Here is a 19923-nt window from a genome sequence, read left to right as displayed (position 1 = left end):
TTTAATATCAAAATAAATAAAAGAACAGACAAAGCTACATATATTTACATTGCCTTGTGGGACGCACAGACAGACATAGAGACACATGTACAGAGACGTGGAGTAAAGCTTTTTCCTGACTTTGAATATGAAGATAAAATATGTAACAAACCTTGCCTTTAGTCAAAACAATTTCGCGCCAGTTATCATATAATAATGATGAATAAACAGAATTGGTCTTTTAGCTAGTAGCCAATATCGTATCGTACATGAGACATACAAATATGCTGTTACCTAAAGAATTTCAAAATCTCCTATAAAGTTTCACTAACAATAAAAACATACACTCATGTACATACAATTTACAGCATGTACATACAATTTACAGCATGTACATACAATTTACAGCATGTACATACAATTTACAGCATGTACATACAATCTACAGCATGTACATACAATTTACAGCATGTACATACAATTTACAACAGAATCGAACTCCAAACTTCTTGTTCCTTTAATATGTCGTAGTAAAATATACAATATATACGTATCACAGAAGTTTTATCAGAACAATGACTTTTCGTCAACACTTGAAGAAAAACATTATATTTCCATAGCAAGGGGCAGATGATTTATTCTACATGCACCTATTAGGCTAATTTAATACACCACATCAATTAATTCCTATCTATTCTTTTATGGCATTATATTAGTTCGAACTAGAAGAGGAAAATGACACAACATATCGGTAAATGTGGAGATCCATGTTTTAATGTAAAAACACACTTTCCGAATCTAAATGTCCTAATATCTAACACTTGAAACAGATATCTAATATCTGAAAAGCTTTTCTGGAATAAATCCTGATATCTACATTCAAATGCATACATGCACACAATTGAAGTCGGGGCTGATTCACAATCAATCGTAATTAAAAAGAAAACTATCCTCAAAAATATTTCTGCGGGTTCCAGACATACTTTTTCGATCGGGTTCGAGATTTTGGTCGTTCTGTCTTCTGAGTCTTTGGAATAGGGATTGGATGCCAAGGAATGGGGTTGTAAAATGTTGGCGCTGGGTATGCTCCGGTGTCATGGTAACCTGTTGATAAATAAAAAAAATAGAGATGATGGCGGATCGATCTATGTAAAACAAGCAATGCAACTCTTTCAAAAAATTGTCAGATTACGTCTATTGCAATAAAAGCTTGAATTTTTTAAATCATACACATGTATTGAAATTGAGAAATTAAAATGACATTTTGATTTTAATTATTAAAGTAGATAAACATATAAATTATCTAAAAGGGTATTTTTTAAGCAACTTTTTTCTAGCGTATTTAGAATCAAACATAATATATATATAAAAGTGCCTAAAATATATATAAGAGATTATAATGATTATAAAGTTTTGACATGTATGAAAGTTTTACATCGTCAGTAGTTACTAAACACATTTGAAATTGAAATTGATCCATATATTTTCTTTTATCAGGACTACAATGTACACGTATTAGTTATTGAATTGTTTGTTTAAAGTTATATTTGTCGACAACATTTGATTTGATTTAAAAACCTATTCATTATTTTAAGAACGCTCGGTGATCAACAAATTACCCATCTAATCTAATTTAAAATTTTAGAAAATTAATGATCTGTTTCTCTATGAACATTTATTACGTAAAGAAAAAGTCCATACATGTAAGCTTTCAAATTTAAATACATGAATATTCCTATATCTTTTTTAAGGTCTCTTCTTCTGAAGGAGATCAATACAGCCTATGAAAAGGTCGCGACCTTTCAACCCTCTAAATAGAATATTGTTTGGTGGATTATTTTGGTCATCATCGGTATAAAAATAAATAAAGTGAAATAAAATTAAAAACCCTGAAATCCCGACAGTTTTAAGCCTTAAGAATGTATTTATTATGGACGAATTCAACATTGTGGAGTGAAATTTTACGAAAAGAACATGAACAATGTGATTTGAGAGATTTAAATATTCGATACCAATCATGTATTTATAGAACCGGAAATTATTGACACAAGAGTGAAAACATCATTAGCCCAGCAGTACCATTTAAAAGGACGGTCTTTATTGAAAGGCCATTTTAAAATATTGACTTTATTTTCATAACCGAGGACGTTTCGCCATTTAAATGTCTACCTAAAGGTGAAAGTCGTTGATCCCATATATTTACATGTATTGATTAATTGTTTAAAATCGTCACTGTCTGTTGAGCCGGTTTTCAACGGTTGTCAAGATAAACAACATCCCTAGAGACCGATTCGCTGTCTGTTTCTACTGTTGCTTTGCGAGAGAGGATATTGTTTTCACCTTGCTATTGTTTAAACTCCGGGGATCACTCGTGCATTGCTAATCCAGGTATGAAGTTTTTCACGTGTAATCATTTTAAACATTGTAAATACATAGCAGCGTATGTTATGTAATGTGTCATGTTTACTATAAAGCAGATAAAAGCACTAAGTGATAGCTTTAACTTGAAAATACATGAAGTTTGAACGATTGTGAAATCTTTATTCTATTGATGGACAGGCAATGAAAACCTAATAACCACTTCATATGTTATCATAAAATAGCATTGTGCAAAACAGACGAATTTTCTGTTCATCGATTTTTCTCCATTTCATGACTATGGCAAATTTTTCATGACGAGCAAATCTTGTTACATCTTTATTAGATGGCATCAATTAGGGAAAAACTGCTGGAGGCCATTAAAGCCGGTAAACCGGAGCAAGTGCGCGCAGCATTGAAAACAGCTGACAGATCCACTCCTCTAAGATCCGCTACGGGAGAATCCCCGCTCCACGAAGCAGTGCGCCTTAGTGCTACCCCCGAGGTCTTCAAAATCCTCTTGGAGGGCATCGCCGACTTTTCGGCCCGAAATATTGATGGCCAAACAGTGGCAGATCTAGTTTTTTCAGCCGAAAACTTAGATCCAGATTACGAGACCATTCTCGTGAACCACGTCAAGGCGTGGATCTTGAGGGGCCGGGTGGATGAGCTGGAGAAACTGCTGCTGTCCGGTTGGGTGTTCTGGCCGGTGTCTGTTGACCAGGCAAAAAATGTCTCCGCCGAGTTGTGTGATTTCGTTTCAAAGATCCGCGATGTTCAGGTTTGTGGTTCTGTTAATCCTGTTGTTTTCCGATATAAATTATCTTCAAACTCATATGTAACAAACATTGGGATCTATTATCTTCGATATAAGAGGAAACCTACACACCTTTCTCTTTGTATTGTTTTTTTTTTAATTGAAAAGATTAAAAATTGCAATCTTTAAGGAATGTTTAATTAAATGTATACATAAAATTTCGACTTTTCCCTACATTTCGCAATAAACGGTAAACAATATCAAGATAATAAAAACATTTGCAACTGCATGACTGTACTTGCAACTACATTGTAGTTATAAATAATTCATATTAAAAACCTGACAGGTATTTAATAAATAATTCATTCCTTAGGAGAAAGTGGCAGAATTACACAAGGCGATAGAGGACGGTAACACACGAGATGTAAAGCAGCTACTGGACCGGAAGAAGTTTATCCTGGCGGCGGACCGGACGGGCCTCCCCCCTTTCCACAAGGCCGTGGTGACGGGGTACGGGGAGATGGTGGAATGGTTCATTCAGGAATTCAAATTCGCCATTGAACACAAAGATAATGTACGTAATAAAAAGAAAGAAAATCGTCAATTTTTTTTTTGTATAAAAACAATATTGGCCAATATTTAGCAGTCTTAAAAATAAGCATTGAAATGTGACTGTTCGTTTGAACACAAGATAAGCCAAACAAACAAGAACTCACAAAAATATTTTAAACATACATGTATTTTGATACAGGAAACTATCTACTCCTATAATGCAATGATGTCGATTTTTTTTATTTTGGTTAAAATTATTAGAATTCGGATTTTACGCATTAATACATTGTCTGAAAGTATCAGGTTGTTTCATATATGTACTATATTGTCACAAACTGCATCGTTACAGATGGGACGAACGGTGCTTCATTACGCTGCAGGTCTACCCGATGCTGGCTACATCTACTCTATGCTCACAAATGCTGGTGCAAAAGAAGATGCCGTGGATTTGGTAAGGACAAAGCCTCAAGCGTTTCACTGTGTACAGTGTCTATGTATGCAGTGTCTATGTATGGTCGGAGTTTGAACATTTTTTAAAGGGGCTCCTTCAGAGGAAGTCATTTTAAGTTTAAAAGTTACTGTGGCATTTCTGAATTTTCAGTTTTTCGCCTTTTTTTGAAATCGTTCTACACTAAATAATTCTGTAGCAAATAATCTAAAAACTCTCAGTTCTCATTTTCTGGTGGCTTTTTTACAGGAGGGCCGTACACCCCGTGATTACTATGACAACACACAGCTCATTGAAATTACAAAAGTCCGTCAAAGAATACAGGACATATTATCCAGTCCAATTCCGGAACCAAAACTGGCTACTTCCGGTTCGCATCATATGTACATCTCTACTAACCTCAAAACGAAACGTGTTCCCCCGCCCACTACAATAGACGGTAAATACGTAGCAGAGCACCTAGGAACGGCCTTGACCCTGGCTCTGGCTGAAATAGCCGACTGTCGACCTTGGGATCCAATAGAGTACTTGGGACAGTGGCTATACAAGTACCGCGAGAACAGGAATTATATTGAAAAGGTAAAAATTCTCTCTCTCTCTCTCTCTCTCTCTCTCTCTCTCTCTCTCTCTCTCTCTCTCTCTCTCTCTCTCATGTAAAAGTGATTATAATTTCAATTCAGACAATTTTTGTACCATGACTTTAACTACAGCAAGAGCAATTGATGCAAGAGATTCGAGAGGAGGAGAAGCAGACGGCAGCCGCGGAGAAGGAACGGGAGCGGATCAGAGAGGAGCAGAAATCCATCATGGAGGCGGAGCGACTGGAGCGGGAGAGGGCGGAGGAAGAGAAGAGACGGAAGGAGAAGGAGGAGCTACAGAGACAGTATGTTGTTCTTTGGGTGTCTAGAAGGCCATTGTGAAAATCTTTTTCAAGTGTGTTTATTTTTTCACTTGTATCTAGACATTAAATTGAACTATATGTATAGGCCTTAAGATAAAATGGTATATTCCTTTAAGATTGCTAAGAAGAACAATTATTCATAAGAAATGATACATTTCAAATGTATGATTTTTACTATAGGGCCAGAGAAATGGATGCTCTAGCCCAGAGGCCAAACCTGGATACTGTGAAGGAGGAGAGTGAGGAGGAGGCCAATGGAAAAGACAAGCAGGGACAGACAGAACTACACAAACTGGCAGCTCAAGAAGGTACAGGAGAGAGAGAGAGAGAGAGAGAGAGAGAGAGAGAGAGAGAGGAGAGAGAGAGAGAGAGAGAGAGAGAGAGAGAGAGAGCCCAGACAAGGAGAAAGAGAGAGAGAAGAGAGAGAGCAGAACAGCTTGTGGATAAGCAAAATGATCGGGAATGTTCAAATTCTTATATCTTCAACAGGTGCGGACCTGACAGCTTTGCTGAATCTTGGGTACAACTTGGCTGAGAGGGACATTTTCTCCAAGACTCCACGAGATGTTGCTGTGGAGAGTGGTGTTCAGGACAACATAAATGCAATTGGTAAATATGGCTCACTACTACTACTTATCTCAGAACAGATATAGCTTAGCTTGATATTTGGACTGACGCTTTCACCTTATCTCATGTTAGTCCTTCAAAATTATAGCAAGACACATGGTAATTATGATGAATGTATGTACTTAAACCACTACAAATGACCAAAGTTGGGGCATAATTTCCAGAAATGAATTACGTAGGACTGTCTTGAGATTTGGTGAAAGCCTCAGTATAAATATTAAGCCAAGCCCAATCTCTGCTGAGATTACTGGTACACTGCTACCAAGAAATATATTACAAATTCTCTCTTTTGGTTTGATTTGTAAATTACAAATATGTACATCTAGTTAATATCTCACAATTCTTTTTTTCTTCTTTAGATAACTTTATACGAGGACTGGTAGAAAAAGGAAAATTCAATTTGGTAGAACAATTGCTGTTGGATGGTTACACAGAATTTCAGCCAATCATAGACAAGCTTAGTTCCGAGACTCAAACTGAAGAAGTCAAAAACTTTCTACAGTCCATTCCTCAAGTCCAGGTTAGTTAACACAAGTAGTGATCACTATTTCATTTCTCTCAAATGTTGGAATTTCATAGAAATATCTTAATCTTCATGTGATAATGCCAAAAAGGGACATTGGCGGTTCTTATTTTTTTTTTCAATGCTGTGTAGTGATAGCAAATAAAAAAAAAATGAAATATGCGTTTTTCAGTCCAAGATAACCAATCTGATCCAAGCAGTGCATCAGGGGGACCTGACAACTGTTCAGGAGCAGCTAGACAAGAAAATGTCCATGGTAAAAGACAAGACAGGCCAAAGTCCTCTACACAAAGCAGTGATCAGACAGCATAGAGACATCACAGAGCATATTGTGACAGCATACCCCGACACAGTCAAATGTAAAGATCAGGTCAGTATAGAGAAAGCATAGAGATACAGCATAGAAATATCACAGAGAATACTGTGAAAGCATACCCTGACACAGTTAAATTTAAAGATCAGGTCAGTATAGAGAAAGCATAGAGATACAGCATAGAAATATCACAGAGAATACTGTGAAAGCATACCCTGACACAGTCAGATGTAAAGATCAGTTCAGTATAGAGAAAGCATAGAGAAACAGCATAGATATCACAGAGCATATTGTGACAGCATACCCTGACACAGTCAAATGTAATGATAAAGTCGGTTATAGAGACAGCATATAGACAGCATAAGGAGAAAATGAGGTCAAACTTAGTAGAACAAATGGATAAAAAAAAGTAAAGAGACAGCCACATTAGAAATTGGGTCAAACTCAGTTCAGCATACTGAAGGTAAACAAAAATCATAAATGCAGTAAACTTTGAAAATATTTCATATGTATTCCTATAAATCCATTCCTCGTATTTCTTCAACAGTTGAACAGAACTCCATACCACTATGCTATGGGACTGCCAAATGTGGACATTCAGACATTGCTCTTGTCGAATGGAGCAGATGAAAATGCCAAAGATGTGGTAAGCTGATTTTCTTTAGACACCAAACATTAATTTTGTTCACTCACCAAATAAGCTATTTTATCCTTATTTTCACAAAAAATCATAAAAAAACAATAGGACACTGATCATTGCAAAACAGTGCCTAATTTCAATTTAACTTGCCTTGTAAATCTAAAATACACCAACGCTTCTTTGGGTTTCTTTATGTCAGCTTTTTAATGCATTTTTTCCTAACAGTACCAAAGAGTTCCTTCATACTACAAAGAAAATCCCACAGAAATTCAAGCAATAGCCAAGGAAACCTTAACATCATCACCCAACCAAATGTCTGAGAACCAAGAAAAGGCACAGGATGGTGGGGACCAGTCAACAGAATCAACAGATACAGCACAGAAAGAAGCAGCAGAGAACCAAGAGAACACGGAACAAACCACTGTGTCGGAACAAGCGCCAAACCAAAGCGAAAGTACTGAAAATCCAGTCACTTCAACTTCTTAATGTGTCCATTGTAACAATTATTGATTTCGTTACAAAACGTTTGTCTCAATTTATGACTGTTTTTACCATATGATCAAGAAATGTTTAGATGGAGCATGCATGCTTTATAATGTTGAAGAAACATAATTATATATATTTTAAAGATTGTTTAATGGTTGAGCTTTTAATGTTGAAGGCTTTTATAGGCTAATGCCCCCTTTTCATATTTTCATATATGCATTTAGAACATGCAATGATATTAGAAAACTTTTTTTATTGTTGAATTTACTGTATCTGATACATGTACAAGGTGATGGGATTGATATTTTTTTCTCTTTTGTAGATTTAAATCTCAGGGAGCATGTCCCAAAATTTTTGGGGCAAAGCTTGCAATAAAACGTCAATTTGTTTGTCACAATCTGTTGATTATTTTATTCTATCATGAAATACTCCTAACAGAATTTAAAATTTTAGACATATTAAGGATTATATGCTGCAATAATTAGCAAAGCTTTCAGTTTTCAGTGCTCACATGGGGTTTATTCAAGATTAAATATATTTTATTTGCTTAAGCTTTAAGTTTGTTTTGATAACAATGTTGAATGTATTAAATACACAATTACAAGTACATGTTTATATGAATAAATGTATAAAATAATTTTTACTTTTACTTACAATGAGCTATTTGACTAAACTACAGGTATATAAAGCACTATATTACAGGTACAGTACATGTGTATTTTGTTATAATGAACTCCTGTTGTAGTTAATGCACTGATGTATACTGAATTTTGATACTACAGTACTGCAATATTCTCAAAATTAATGCAAGTATACACTAATAAATGATAACTACTCAACATGACTATTTTATACTGACTGATCAACTTGTTTCTTATAACATTTTTGTGTCTTTTTTTTTTTGTACTTTGTAAGATCTATTCTGATTAACTCCTTTTGTTCATGTGCATATATATAGTTTAATTGGTGGATTGTAGGTTCATCTCTGTGTAATCTTTTGACTGACATGTTGTTCTGTTTAATTAAGGGTAAGCTTGTTTTAGATACTACCATATAAAAATATGCTTCGTTTCAGTTATATATCATGAGTTTCTATTATACATGTATTAGCCAAAAGGTGTTTAGTCAAAATCCTAAATATGTCCCACTACATTTATTGTTCTGTAAATTGCTTTATGTACATGCTTTAGTCGTGAGTACCCTTGTAAACTTTGATGAATATAATTTCTAAAAAATTTAATATCATATTTTTGAATTTTTTTCTAGTCAACTTTATATGTATATAGAACCATTCATACACACAAGAATATACACTGTTTATATTAGCTACGCATATATACACATATAAAATGAACTCACTCCATGTTGAATGTTGTACATGTACTTCTACAAGAGTTAAAATTCTGGTATACAAATTATTGCATTTTAATTCAAAAGATATTTGATACATGTTATATATTGTCTTTACTACTGAACTCAGTGAGTTTATTTCTCTATAATATAATGAGGATTTTTTGAGATGTTATTTCCTTCCATAGAAATAAATGCTCAGTATCTTTATAATTTTTGTTTTGTTATAATTTTTTTGTTCTTCAGTCATTTAAAAGTGTTGATGGCAAGGAGGTTGGAGTGTTTACAGGGTATAAAATGTGAAAGAACACCCCAAAACTGCTACACACAATAAAATGTGAAATGATAAATATTGGTATATGTACTGGTAATGCTTAATCTATTTCTTTTATTCTGGATAGGGGTATAATATGGAGGAAAAGGTCCCACCAGAGATAAAAGTTGATGAATTCTTATTCAGTTGTTAACAATGTTTGATAATTATTGAAATGGGGAGAAGGAAAGGGAGATAAACCTGGCAGATGAAATTTACAAAAGGAGATCTTGACCCCTTTGCTTAAAAAATTTCCCCCACCCCCTCCCATGCCTCATGTTTCTAAAGTATACTAAAATATGTATTCTGAACCCACCTGTTAATTTTCCACCTGAGTAACCGAAGCTTTGCGATGACTTGGGTCGGTCTTTTGCACTCCTCAGCCATTCCTCATATTTCTGTTGCGCCTTGATTTTCTTACATTTTTCTGCTAACTCAATATCTCTCTTCTTCTGAAGTTCTTGTTCTTTCTTTTCTCTTTCCATCATTTCTTTCTTCTCTTTCCATTCTTCAAATTTTCTCTCTGCTTTCATTTTAGTTATCTGGAATTTTAATATTCATTAATTTATTTAATTTTAATTTATTGATTGTACATCCAGTCAAGTAACAATCATAAACTATATTACTCTCTCTCTCTCTCTCTCTCTCTCTCTCTCTCTCTCTCTACAATGTATGTTTCATTCTCTTTCTATAAGTTTCTACATATAAAATATATATATCATTCTCTGATCTCTCTCACCATGTTTTGCTGAGCCTTTATTTCAGTTTCTGTCTGTATCCGCTGCTTTTCCAGTTTCTTTCGTAACAATTCCTCATAGTTCTTCTGTTTCAGCCACTCAGAGCGTTTCTCCTCCGCCTTTTCTTCTTTCTGCTGTCTTTCCTTCGCTTTCTGTTCTTTTTGCTCTCGGACTTCTACTTTATGCTTCTTCATTTGCTGTTTTTTCACTCGCTCTTCCTTCGTTTTCTGTATCAGCCATTGTTCCCATGGTGACAAGCCAGTGTCCATGTTTTCACTGTGTCCTGATGTTGTGTCATAATCAGCTAACCTGAAATAGTAACATTCATAACTTCAGACTTCGTATTATTAAATGCATATATTTCATGTTTGGTTTACATGGAGCATGCATGTTGAAATCATGATTTTCCATGCCAGCCATAGATTTAACAAACAAACTGTGAACATGACCAATGCATGTTTACCACGGTCAAAGCTGATTAAAAAATATATATATAATGTAAACTAATATTGTACGTCATTAAAAATAAAGTCATTAAAAAATAAAGCCATTAAAAATGCAGGATATTGTGGGGATAGTAATAATTAACACATTCATGTAAAATATACATGAAATAATAGCTAATTGCAACTTCTAGCTTCAACCCTAATTCACTGTTTTCAGAATCACTGCTACCGGTTGGACTTTGAACTAGGCATATCATCTTTTAAGAAAGGAAATTATGCAATTAAATTAAATAATTCAATTGCTCGTATCAAATTCTATTGTAGAATGGAATGTTCGGCCCTAGTCTTGTACATACTTTATATATATTTTGCATTATCAAGATCGATCGTGAATCCTGTTGGTCCATCGTCATGTAATCGTGAAAGGACGCGAGGCCAGCGATTTACCTCCTCCCCCATCCCCTTGAAATAACTGAGCTGTGGATTTGCTTAATGGGCCGACATAATAAAGGTGGCGGTTTCTTTATCCTCCGTATGAACACTGTGAAATCGGGGGAAAACTACAGCTCTAATTTTATCTTAAAATTAAAAAATAAACACGGTCATGGTGTGTTGCGATTATTACTAACCATGCTAACGTCTAATTCAATATGAACCAGGCTAACTGTTCGTTGCTCAGTAAAACTTAAAAGTTTTTTTTCTGTCGTATGTACACGTACACAGATCAATAAACACATGTATACGATACGCGGTAAAGGTGTGTACCCCCCCCCCCCCCCTCATATACACAAAAGTATAAATTGTATGTGTGTAGAGTTCATATGTATAATTTATAGGGCCCGGGACTCCGTCTTCTAATGAAAGAAATTCAACACGTATAGGATGATTTGAAGACCCGCCTAACGCACAATTAAAGTACACCGGCGACCACATGGCCACACGTGTGTTGAGAATTATCGATCGTCCCAATGTGACCTGATTCGGTGGAAGTATATATACGAGGAAGGCGAGAGTGGTTAGCGTAAACTTCTACACTGAAGCCGTGAGATCTTAACGAAATGACAGGTAAATTCACCTGTTCGATTTAAAAGTACACCGCCATTTACCGGGTGGCTAAGTTATTTCTACAATGTTTTCGACCCCGATTACAACGGCTCCATAGCTCAGTTGGTTAGAGCGCCTGTCTAGTAAACAGGAGGTCGAGGGTTCGACTCCCCCTGGAGCCTTCTTAATTTTTTTTTCTTTTTTTTTTAATTTGCATTTTTTACAGCATGTACTACCCAAATACTTGCATGCATGTTTTGGAATAGGGGTTTTGCTGATTAATTTAAATATATTCAAGAATCATATACATGTACATGCTATTATTTAACTAAGAAGTGTCTTCATCCTATACTTGTTTTATGATTTTTTTTGTATTTCAATTCTATAATTAACGAGGCCGGGTCTAATTTGTTCTGCCCTAGATTTTTGGATGAAACTTTTTACATGAATTTCTACTGATATAATTATTATTTTAAGATTAAAAAATAAGACATTTACCACACCGTTTGTTTAGGAGGTCATCTCAAAGTGTGTTAATCTTTAACATAGGACCCTATGGGATTTTGCTTGAAATGTATCAATTTTGCATATTTTTTACATTTTTTCAAAACTTCTGCCCTAGGGATTTCTTTTTCTGTTCTACATATTAAAGTTATTGCTAAAAGGCATCTAATGGTCAAATAAAAAAAACCTTTTACCTCCTGGTTTGTTCCAGGGGTCTTATCAAAGTTGATTTTTGTATGCCCAATTTCCCAGATTCGTCAGATAATGGCTATTTTTTATTTGACAAAAGCGGAAAAGGTGATCTAAATAGTATTACATGTATTAAAACATTCAGACATATTTAAGTAATAAAAAAATATATAACATCACATATTAAGGGTCATTGATATAAAATACATGGTTACTGTCTGAAATATATGAATTTAGCTATATTTAGGCGGGTTAAGAAAACGTGACAGAAGGCTAGGCTTGCTGAACCCTCTTTACAATTTCGACCCGAGCCCAAATATAGCTTATACTTTGAGACATTTATGTTTATTCCACAATATAACATTATTTTTACGCATCAAACGAGATATTTTCAACAATTTTCGCTGAATATCTGCAGTTGAAACTATCACGCCATGGCGTCAACCAAGCAAAAAGATGACGTCACAATACAAATGAAACGCTGCGCGAAAGCGTGCGTACTCGTTCTGTACTCGGCCTCGTTAAACAGTTTTTAATCCAACTGTACTATCATTTTATTTTCCTCTTCAGTGTTCTTTTCTCTGTTTAAATTTTTAAGATGGGATTGGCACCAACTAAAAGAGCAGTCCCTCCAAGTGACATTTGTCAAGCTTTTTGATTTAATATCAAATAAATTGGAAGTTAGTCAAAAGATTTTAATATATTACAGGCTTTGCTGCCACTTACCTGGGTAATTCCACAATAAAAACAGCCATAGTTATAAAATGGGTTAAAAATAATGGTAACTAAGAAAATCAATAAAAATATAAACTTTGTCTAACTCTTATAAAATTTATTTATTTTATAAATACACATGTAAATCAATCAAATTTTATCAAGAATTTTTTTTTTATACAAGCCTTAAATTATTCCATGTTAAAAATGTATTTTTACTTGCCTAATATTTACCTACAACTATATTTATCAATGCATGGCAACCTACGGGAATGAAAAGATCGAGCTTTCAACAAAATTAAAAGAGTTTCTCGATCCATATATTGCACACCCAAGATGTATAAAAAGCATTTTTGTGTTACCTGAATCGAAATGAGTGCTATAGTCTGTCCCAAGTTATTGCTTCCATCAATTTTTGATAATTTTTAATAAAAATACACATACTTGTGAAAGAAATACAATTGAAATCGATGAAAGGGAATATATCCAAGATATCTTCAATTATCCCTTTTCACTCATAAAATTTCTTATCACAGGAACGAAAACAAGTTTCTTATGGAGATTTGTAATGGGAAATGTTTACATGTTTCTCCATTCGGAATACATCGCGCAATTTTTTAACATTATCATCCGGGCTTAATAATGGCTGATGTTGGCAAAATCTCCGTAGACTTTCAATTTTTGGATGTGTATTGAAACCTGAGGCGGTAGAGGGGGCGTTTCAAAACAGACAATCTGGACATTTTTCATATTTAGTGGATGAACGTAGTTTGAGCACAAAGGTATTTATTACTATTATTGAAATATCAAGCAAAAAGTGGTGGAAGCAAAAACTCGGAACAGAGTATAAATAATATTAAAACACCAATTTCTGCTAATTTTAAAATATATTTTCTCATATATGACCGTCAATAAATCCTTGTTTCAATGTACAGTTCACATATTTACATGAATGTATCAAATATGCCATACCTGTCTTTCTGGGGTGCAGTGATGCGATTTTTGCGCTGAACTTTGACCCTATCCTGACTCTTTGCTGACGATGCCCTCACTTTGTACGAGCCCCTGTTTCGAGCGGTTCTGCGATCCTGCTGTATGGTTTTTTCCTCGTTTTCCACATTCCTCCTCAGTTCCTCCCTCTCCCACTCGTCCTCACTGAGGTCAGGACTCTCGTAACTGTCGTGATCAAGGACAGAGGTCAAGGAAGCTGTGGATCCATTGGACTCGAGTGACCTTGACCTCCGGGGAATCACGTGAGGCTCCATCCATTTTGGTTTGGTGACTGTTGCAGTGACTGGGCGTGGTCTAGTGTTCATGATTTATTCATTTACGCTTTCTGGCCTGAAATCAAACCGGTAATTATCTTAACAATAAAATCCTAGCTATTTCATGCTTCACACCCGTAGAACACTGGTGAGTTTCAGAAATATATACATAATATATTTATTTAACAGGTTTTGGCGGATAAATCAATATCTGTATGATATATCCCATATGAAACAAAACAACTTTGTATAATTTTTTTATGTTTGAATACATATTTTTTTATATTAAATCTACACATATAAAGTCGGTCGAAGTTCATATTGTAGTAAATTAATTTTAAAGATAATTTCTACATAATTATATTTATTGCAATATAATTCACCAGCTGTCATCTTCTTGAATAGGTATGACTTTCAATATGTTGGATTATTGGTAAAATTTATCTATAAACAATAAAGCCAGATCGAACATGACTATGGAGTTTTCAAATCCTTGAAAACATCATTCAAGCAACACACAGCAAAGTCTATCAAATAGCATAAATATAATTTTAAATCAATTTTTCCATATTTTGTATGCCATGTTCATAGAAACAATGTATATACTTGAGATATATTTATTAGCACACATGCATTACATCAATTTGCAACATTTAATTGAATAAAGTAAAAAAAGATTCAAATAATGAGGAACATCGCTTTTTCGTCAACTTGCAGAAAAGGCCAAGCGATTTTCCGAATGCAAGGTTGTTATAACAATCATATAACATACACAGCAATGTTAAGGCGTCCCGACGCTAAAATATGGCTTGAAAACGATATTATTTGAATCATCGCAAAAATACGTTAACCGGGGGTATTTCTTAAAATTTATGTTACATTTATTGACATCGATGTTAAACATTTTATTTGATGCATTTTTATGACGTCATATGTACTTTGTAATCACGTAACGGGCGAATCCTAATATTGCAAATGATCTATTTAAATCGCATCAGCGCAGGTGATTAATGACATTAAATTATACATATTTTTAAGAAAAATCCTTTCGTAAGTCATATACTTTGAAGTTATTGCTTGGGAAAGAAATAGATATTTCGTTTATGGAAGATATTGTTGAAACATTCCACCAAATCATCAAAATAATGCACATTTTTACTAATCAAAAGCGATTTACAAAAGAATGGGGTAAATCCGTAGGTTTCCCAAGCACGATTCACATTGATACCTATATTCTCTACCAATTTTACGTAAAATATTTTAAAATTGTGTTGATCTTTCACCTGCCCCAAGCTGGTTTTTACATGCATTAAAATTTCTTCATTCAGTTGTTTACATGTAGCGGGAAGAATCTCCAAACCACTAGTTTATAAATAGTCTTTTACTTAAAACGAAGCTTTAAAACTGCTGATTATTTGATACTGGTTTTTAATATGAATGAATTCTGTACGTCTAGCATTAACGGCAGCATCTATGTAAAGGAAACTTGCGGTATTATACTGGTTTGATATAATTCACTTTTAACGTTAAGATACATTCCCTGAAAACTATCGATAGGAATGCAGATCGTGACGTCAAAGTTAATTATGACGTCATATCGAGTGAAGTACAGACAAGTGACTTTCTACATATCACTGACAAATCCATCGGGTAGCCTTAACATGCCCGCGTAGGTTAGTTCGCAACGAGAAATTTTCGCTAAGAATAGGCTCTCCTGAAAATCCCAGAACTTTCTGGCTGCCGCTCACGAATAAAAGTTGGTTTTTATTACATTATGTTACTCTGAAACTGGTAAATGTATTGGACTTATTAACTTAATATCCTCAAAGTGTATGTATACTGTAACTGTAGAAAGATTTGATCCCAGAAATCCTTGACTTGCGAAGATGATACAAATCCATATGTACCAGTAGTAAAACTTTAAGAATGACATCATAATGCTCAAAATGAGGTATATTTCATTACTGATGGTGTATGAGTTATACATGGTCTCCATGTGACTGCTGGTGACCAATGACTTCCTTACAGATCAATCTAATGAGCTATTAAATCAGGAGATTGTGCCTATATATAGTAACAAGAATACATGAGATAAACATGATATGATAAAGGGCCAGTAAGATATTATTATTATTAAGAAGTACAACGGATTGATCAAACCTAAGTTGCAGTGTGATCACTGATTGGATAAGAGATACAGACTGTTAATGTTTTGGAAATGTAATCTTACTCAGATTTAGCTTCATGTTAAAATAATTGATTTGCACCTTAACTGAATCTTAAGCTTCTCATAGAAAAGCTATTTTACAAAGGTCACTCAGTGAGTCTGAGCAAATCTCACTCCTTATAATAAATGCTATAAACTTTGAAAAACTTTTCATGTATTGAGGATAAAAAATCATTTCACATGCAGTGACATCACTATTTATAACAATAAAGTGTTGAAATTTATGTCTTCAAGTATGGCAATAATTGTTTGTAATGTCAGTAAAAAACACAATCTGTCTAACCTTTTTTAATAAAAGATTTATAAAATCTATTATTCTTCTGCAACCAGTTGTTTTTTTCTATTTCATTTCAAATGTTCTGATCTGTTGTCAATTTGACGGAAGTTGTCGAGTGACGCCTCTATGAATTTGACACCATAATGTAATCATAGACTCACTGAGACAGTATCATTCCGTGTAATGAATGTATCTATAGATAGGTGTACCAAATTCTGTGCAAGTTTCCTATCTTTCTATATATGCAAATTAATTAATCTTAAAAATGTGAATGTGTTTATTGGCTTTGCCCTAAACATGGTCACACTGTACATTAAACATACCATTTTCATATACAATACTGGCGTGCGACCAGTTCTCGCCAAGTACCATTTCTCGCCAGTACATTGTGATGTCAGTTTATCAACACAGAAAATTATATACGAAAAATGACGTCAAAATGTACTGGCGAGATATGGTACTCGGCGAGAACTGGTCGCCAGCCAGTAGAGCAAGCAGAGAGAACACTTCAACAAGGTTCATGTCTAAGGCAAATAATGATTATGGCGAACAGACTCTTGGCAAATGTAAGAGAACTTGTGGATTTATTGAGCAAACAAAATACCAAGGACTGCATTGCAGAAACATGTATCCCAATAACTTTACTGACACTTTCACAATCTATTGGAATGATATTTTAGAAAATTTGAATGAAAACAAAGAAGACATTATTGATTTCATCAAAGCATGCCATAGTAATACCCTTTCCCTTATCTCCTTCTTTCTCAATTTACTGCAAGAAAGTGCTTTCCTTGATAATTTTAACACGTATTTCAAGAGAGAATGAGTGAATCAAAAGAAAAGTTTTAGTGCATGTGTATATTGCAAGACACCGAAATGGTTTGTACAAAACACAAAACATTCTCAGCTTTTAAAGGACGACAAGGAAGAATTATATGGTTGTGTTTTCAAGAAATAGCATAAAAATAAAAACTTACATTTAAACCTTGTCATAAAATCAAAACATACTCCCGTTTTGTTCGCATGTCAAAACACAAAATTTACTCCGGCGCTAACGTAAACAGGAAGTCAACAAATTTATAAATGCATTGGATAAAAATAGCATCACAAAAATTAAAAAAGAAATAAACATCCTGAAATTATTTGAATACTGATACCAACAAGCATTCACAATCTTAACAATATGGGATATTTTTTTATTCATCCACAAAGGTATTTTTTCTGCGGACCTCATGAGATTGAAAGATGGCGACCCTGGCAACAGACAAAGTGCTTGTTGGAGTCAAATCAGGATAAAAAACGACAAACTGAAAAAGTAATACACTTTGTCACACTGTGTTTTTCCATATATTGATATGATTAGATATATATCTTATCAGTCTCGCGATTAAATTGCTTAAGCATAAAATGTCTATGAATTTAAGTCCATTGCTCTTTTTGCCGCGCGAGTACCTGTTATGAAAATTATTATGTTTTTATTATGATCCCTACAAATTCATAACCATAAAGTTATACAATCCCGATGAATGGTTCTTTGATACATATATAGTATGTTATTTACTAAGGAATGCAATTCGAGTTATTGCAACTTTGCCAACTTTTATTTTTTTGTTTACAATTTTATACAGATGTAATAGAAGGATTTAAATATGTGAAATCAATCTAAAACTCATCTTTGTAAGCACACAAAGGTATACATACACATGTTAATTGGTGGTGTAAGTATGACAGTACATGTATATATGGGTCTCGATACATGCATAAGTATATGATTGATACAACATACATGTATACAATATGAACAGATGTATTATGTATCATACGAATGTATATATCAAGACACAAATGCCTGTGTGTAAAACACTTAAGAATTTATTAAAAACTGCAGCTTATGAATGTAGTGTCAACTCAACATACATTCTTGTAATAGTTTTGCTATAAAGTCTTTATGTATTAAAGCATCACAAATAGGTGGTGAAATGACAACATTCAGAAACTTACAATACATGTATTTCTAGATGAAGAAATGAGTTCACAAGTGGACCTGACTGTGATGGGGGAACAGTCCTCCTCCTCCCTCCCCATGCTGAGGGAGGGACAGAACAGCCTTGTGTCCCCCAGCCGAAGTCCCCAGGCCCTCACCCCAAGACAGCAAGCCATGGCCTGGGCGGAAGGTGTTAGAAAAAGGTAAAGACAGAAGCACTAACATATCGTTGTACCTGGTATTTGCCCAATGGGCAAATAATGTTGTATCTTGTATTTGTCTGGGCAAACAATGTTGTATCTGGTAATTGCCCAATTGGCAAACTATGTTGTATTTGGTATTTGCCTAATGAGCTAACAATGTTGTATAGATCTGGTATTTGCCCAATGGGCAAATAATATTGTATAGATCTGGTATTTGCCCAATGGGCAAACAATGTTGTACCTTTTAAATTACTGTTATTTACTGAATACCTTTAATTTACTCTTAAATTCGAGATAATATTTCATCTTTATGGTGTGAATTTAAATGCAATTATTTGAACTTAAGGATCAAGTATGCAAATGATTTTTTGAGGTTTTTGGGAAAAGCTTCTATCAGACTGAGTTTATATATTTTTCAGACTACCAGGTAGTGTTTTTTTGTAAGCTTTTATGTAACAAGTGATTAATTTAATGGAGAATTCAAAATAGTTGTACAACTTAAACACTAAGTATTTGATAGAATAAGAGCTGTTTGTATCAAGTGAAATATTTACTATCATGGTATTTCCAACAGAATAAATCATTGTATGGAGACAGGCCAGGAAGTGGACCAAGGGGACATCAATCTGTTGAAGCAGGAGCTGGTGGGGGTCTTTATCACCACCCTCCAACAGAACAGGTGGGGTATTCTATCCATATACAGTACCTGTATAAGGTTTAACTGTAATATCATTGTAATATATACTAGCTGGTACATACCGGTAGAATGGTATTAATTGCATTGCCTGGTTTTGAAAGTACTTATTCATGCATGAGTTGAACAATGTCCATTGTCATCACATCATATTTAGCTAAGATGACTGCTGCTATATCAGACTGTATCATATTGGTATTGTATCAATTATTGCACCAACTTTTATCATAATTGCTGAAACGCTAAAAACATACATGTAATTATTTAGCAGTTATCAATCATGTTTAAATTAAGTACACACTGATATATAAAACAAATTAGGATCGTGAAGAGAAAAATTGTGCTAGATTTTGAGTGTGCTTATTTTTACATATTACTATGTAATATGTGCT

At 34.2% G+C, this 19923-nt stretch overlaps 2 protein-coding genes and 1 non-coding gene across 6 annotated transcripts; 2 read left to right on the top strand and 1 right to left on the bottom strand.

The window, feature by feature from the left end:
• Window positions 1–14: 14 nt before the first annotated feature.
• LOC128162618 (coiled-coil domain-containing protein 34-like) lies at window positions 15–17712 on the bottom strand. 4 transcript variants are annotated; one of them, XM_052825857.1, is made up of 6 exons: window positions 17628–17712; window positions 13854–14222; window positions 9987–10293; window positions 9564–9789; window positions 8944–8970; window positions 15–1083 (listed from the first exon to the last, which is right to left on the bottom strand). In XM_052825857.1, exons 2-6 carry the CDS (start codon window positions 14195–14197, stop codon window positions 932–934), a joined length of 1056 nt encoding a protein of 351 aa, XP_052681817.1. In that variant the 5' UTR covers window positions 14198–14222; window positions 17628–17712; the 3' UTR covers window positions 15–931. The 4 variants fall into 4 exon arrangements, with proteins under 4 accessions (XP_052681817.1, XP_052681818.1, XP_052681816.1 ...); XM_052825858.1 differs by lacking the exon at window positions 8944–8970 and having other exon boundaries at window positions 27–1083; XM_052825856.1 differs by lacking the exon at window positions 15–1083 and having other exon boundaries at window positions 7739–8970.
• Window positions 1377–7594, top strand: LOC128162614 (uncharacterized). The gene is made up of 12 exons (XM_052825850.1): window positions 1377–2367; window positions 2684–3118; window positions 3468–3668; window positions 3996–4097; window positions 4344–4673; window positions 4805–4977; window positions 5176–5303; window positions 5485–5604; window positions 5982–6142; window positions 6318–6515; window positions 7006–7104; window positions 7324–7594. Exons 2-12 carry the CDS (start codon window positions 2684–2686, stop codon window positions 7582–7584), a joined length of 2208 nt encoding a protein of 735 aa, XP_052681810.1. The 5' UTR covers window positions 1377–2367; the 3' UTR covers window positions 7585–7594.
• Trnat-agu (transfer RNA threonine (anticodon AGU)) lies at window positions 11583–11656 on the top strand. The gene has a single exon. It is a non-coding gene; the product is annotated as a tRNA-Thr (tRNA).
• Window positions 17713–19923: the final 2211 nt, after the last annotated feature.

The sequence above is a fragment of the Crassostrea angulata genome, chromosome 9 (genome assembly GCF_025612915.1).
Source record: "Crassostrea angulata isolate pt1a10 chromosome 9, ASM2561291v2, whole genome shotgun sequence".
Taxonomy (NCBI): Eukaryota; Metazoa; Mollusca; class Bivalvia; order Ostreida; family Ostreidae; genus Magallana; species Magallana angulata.
Note: the sequence above shows the minus strand (reverse complement) of the source record. Positions and strands in the feature narration are given on the sequence as shown.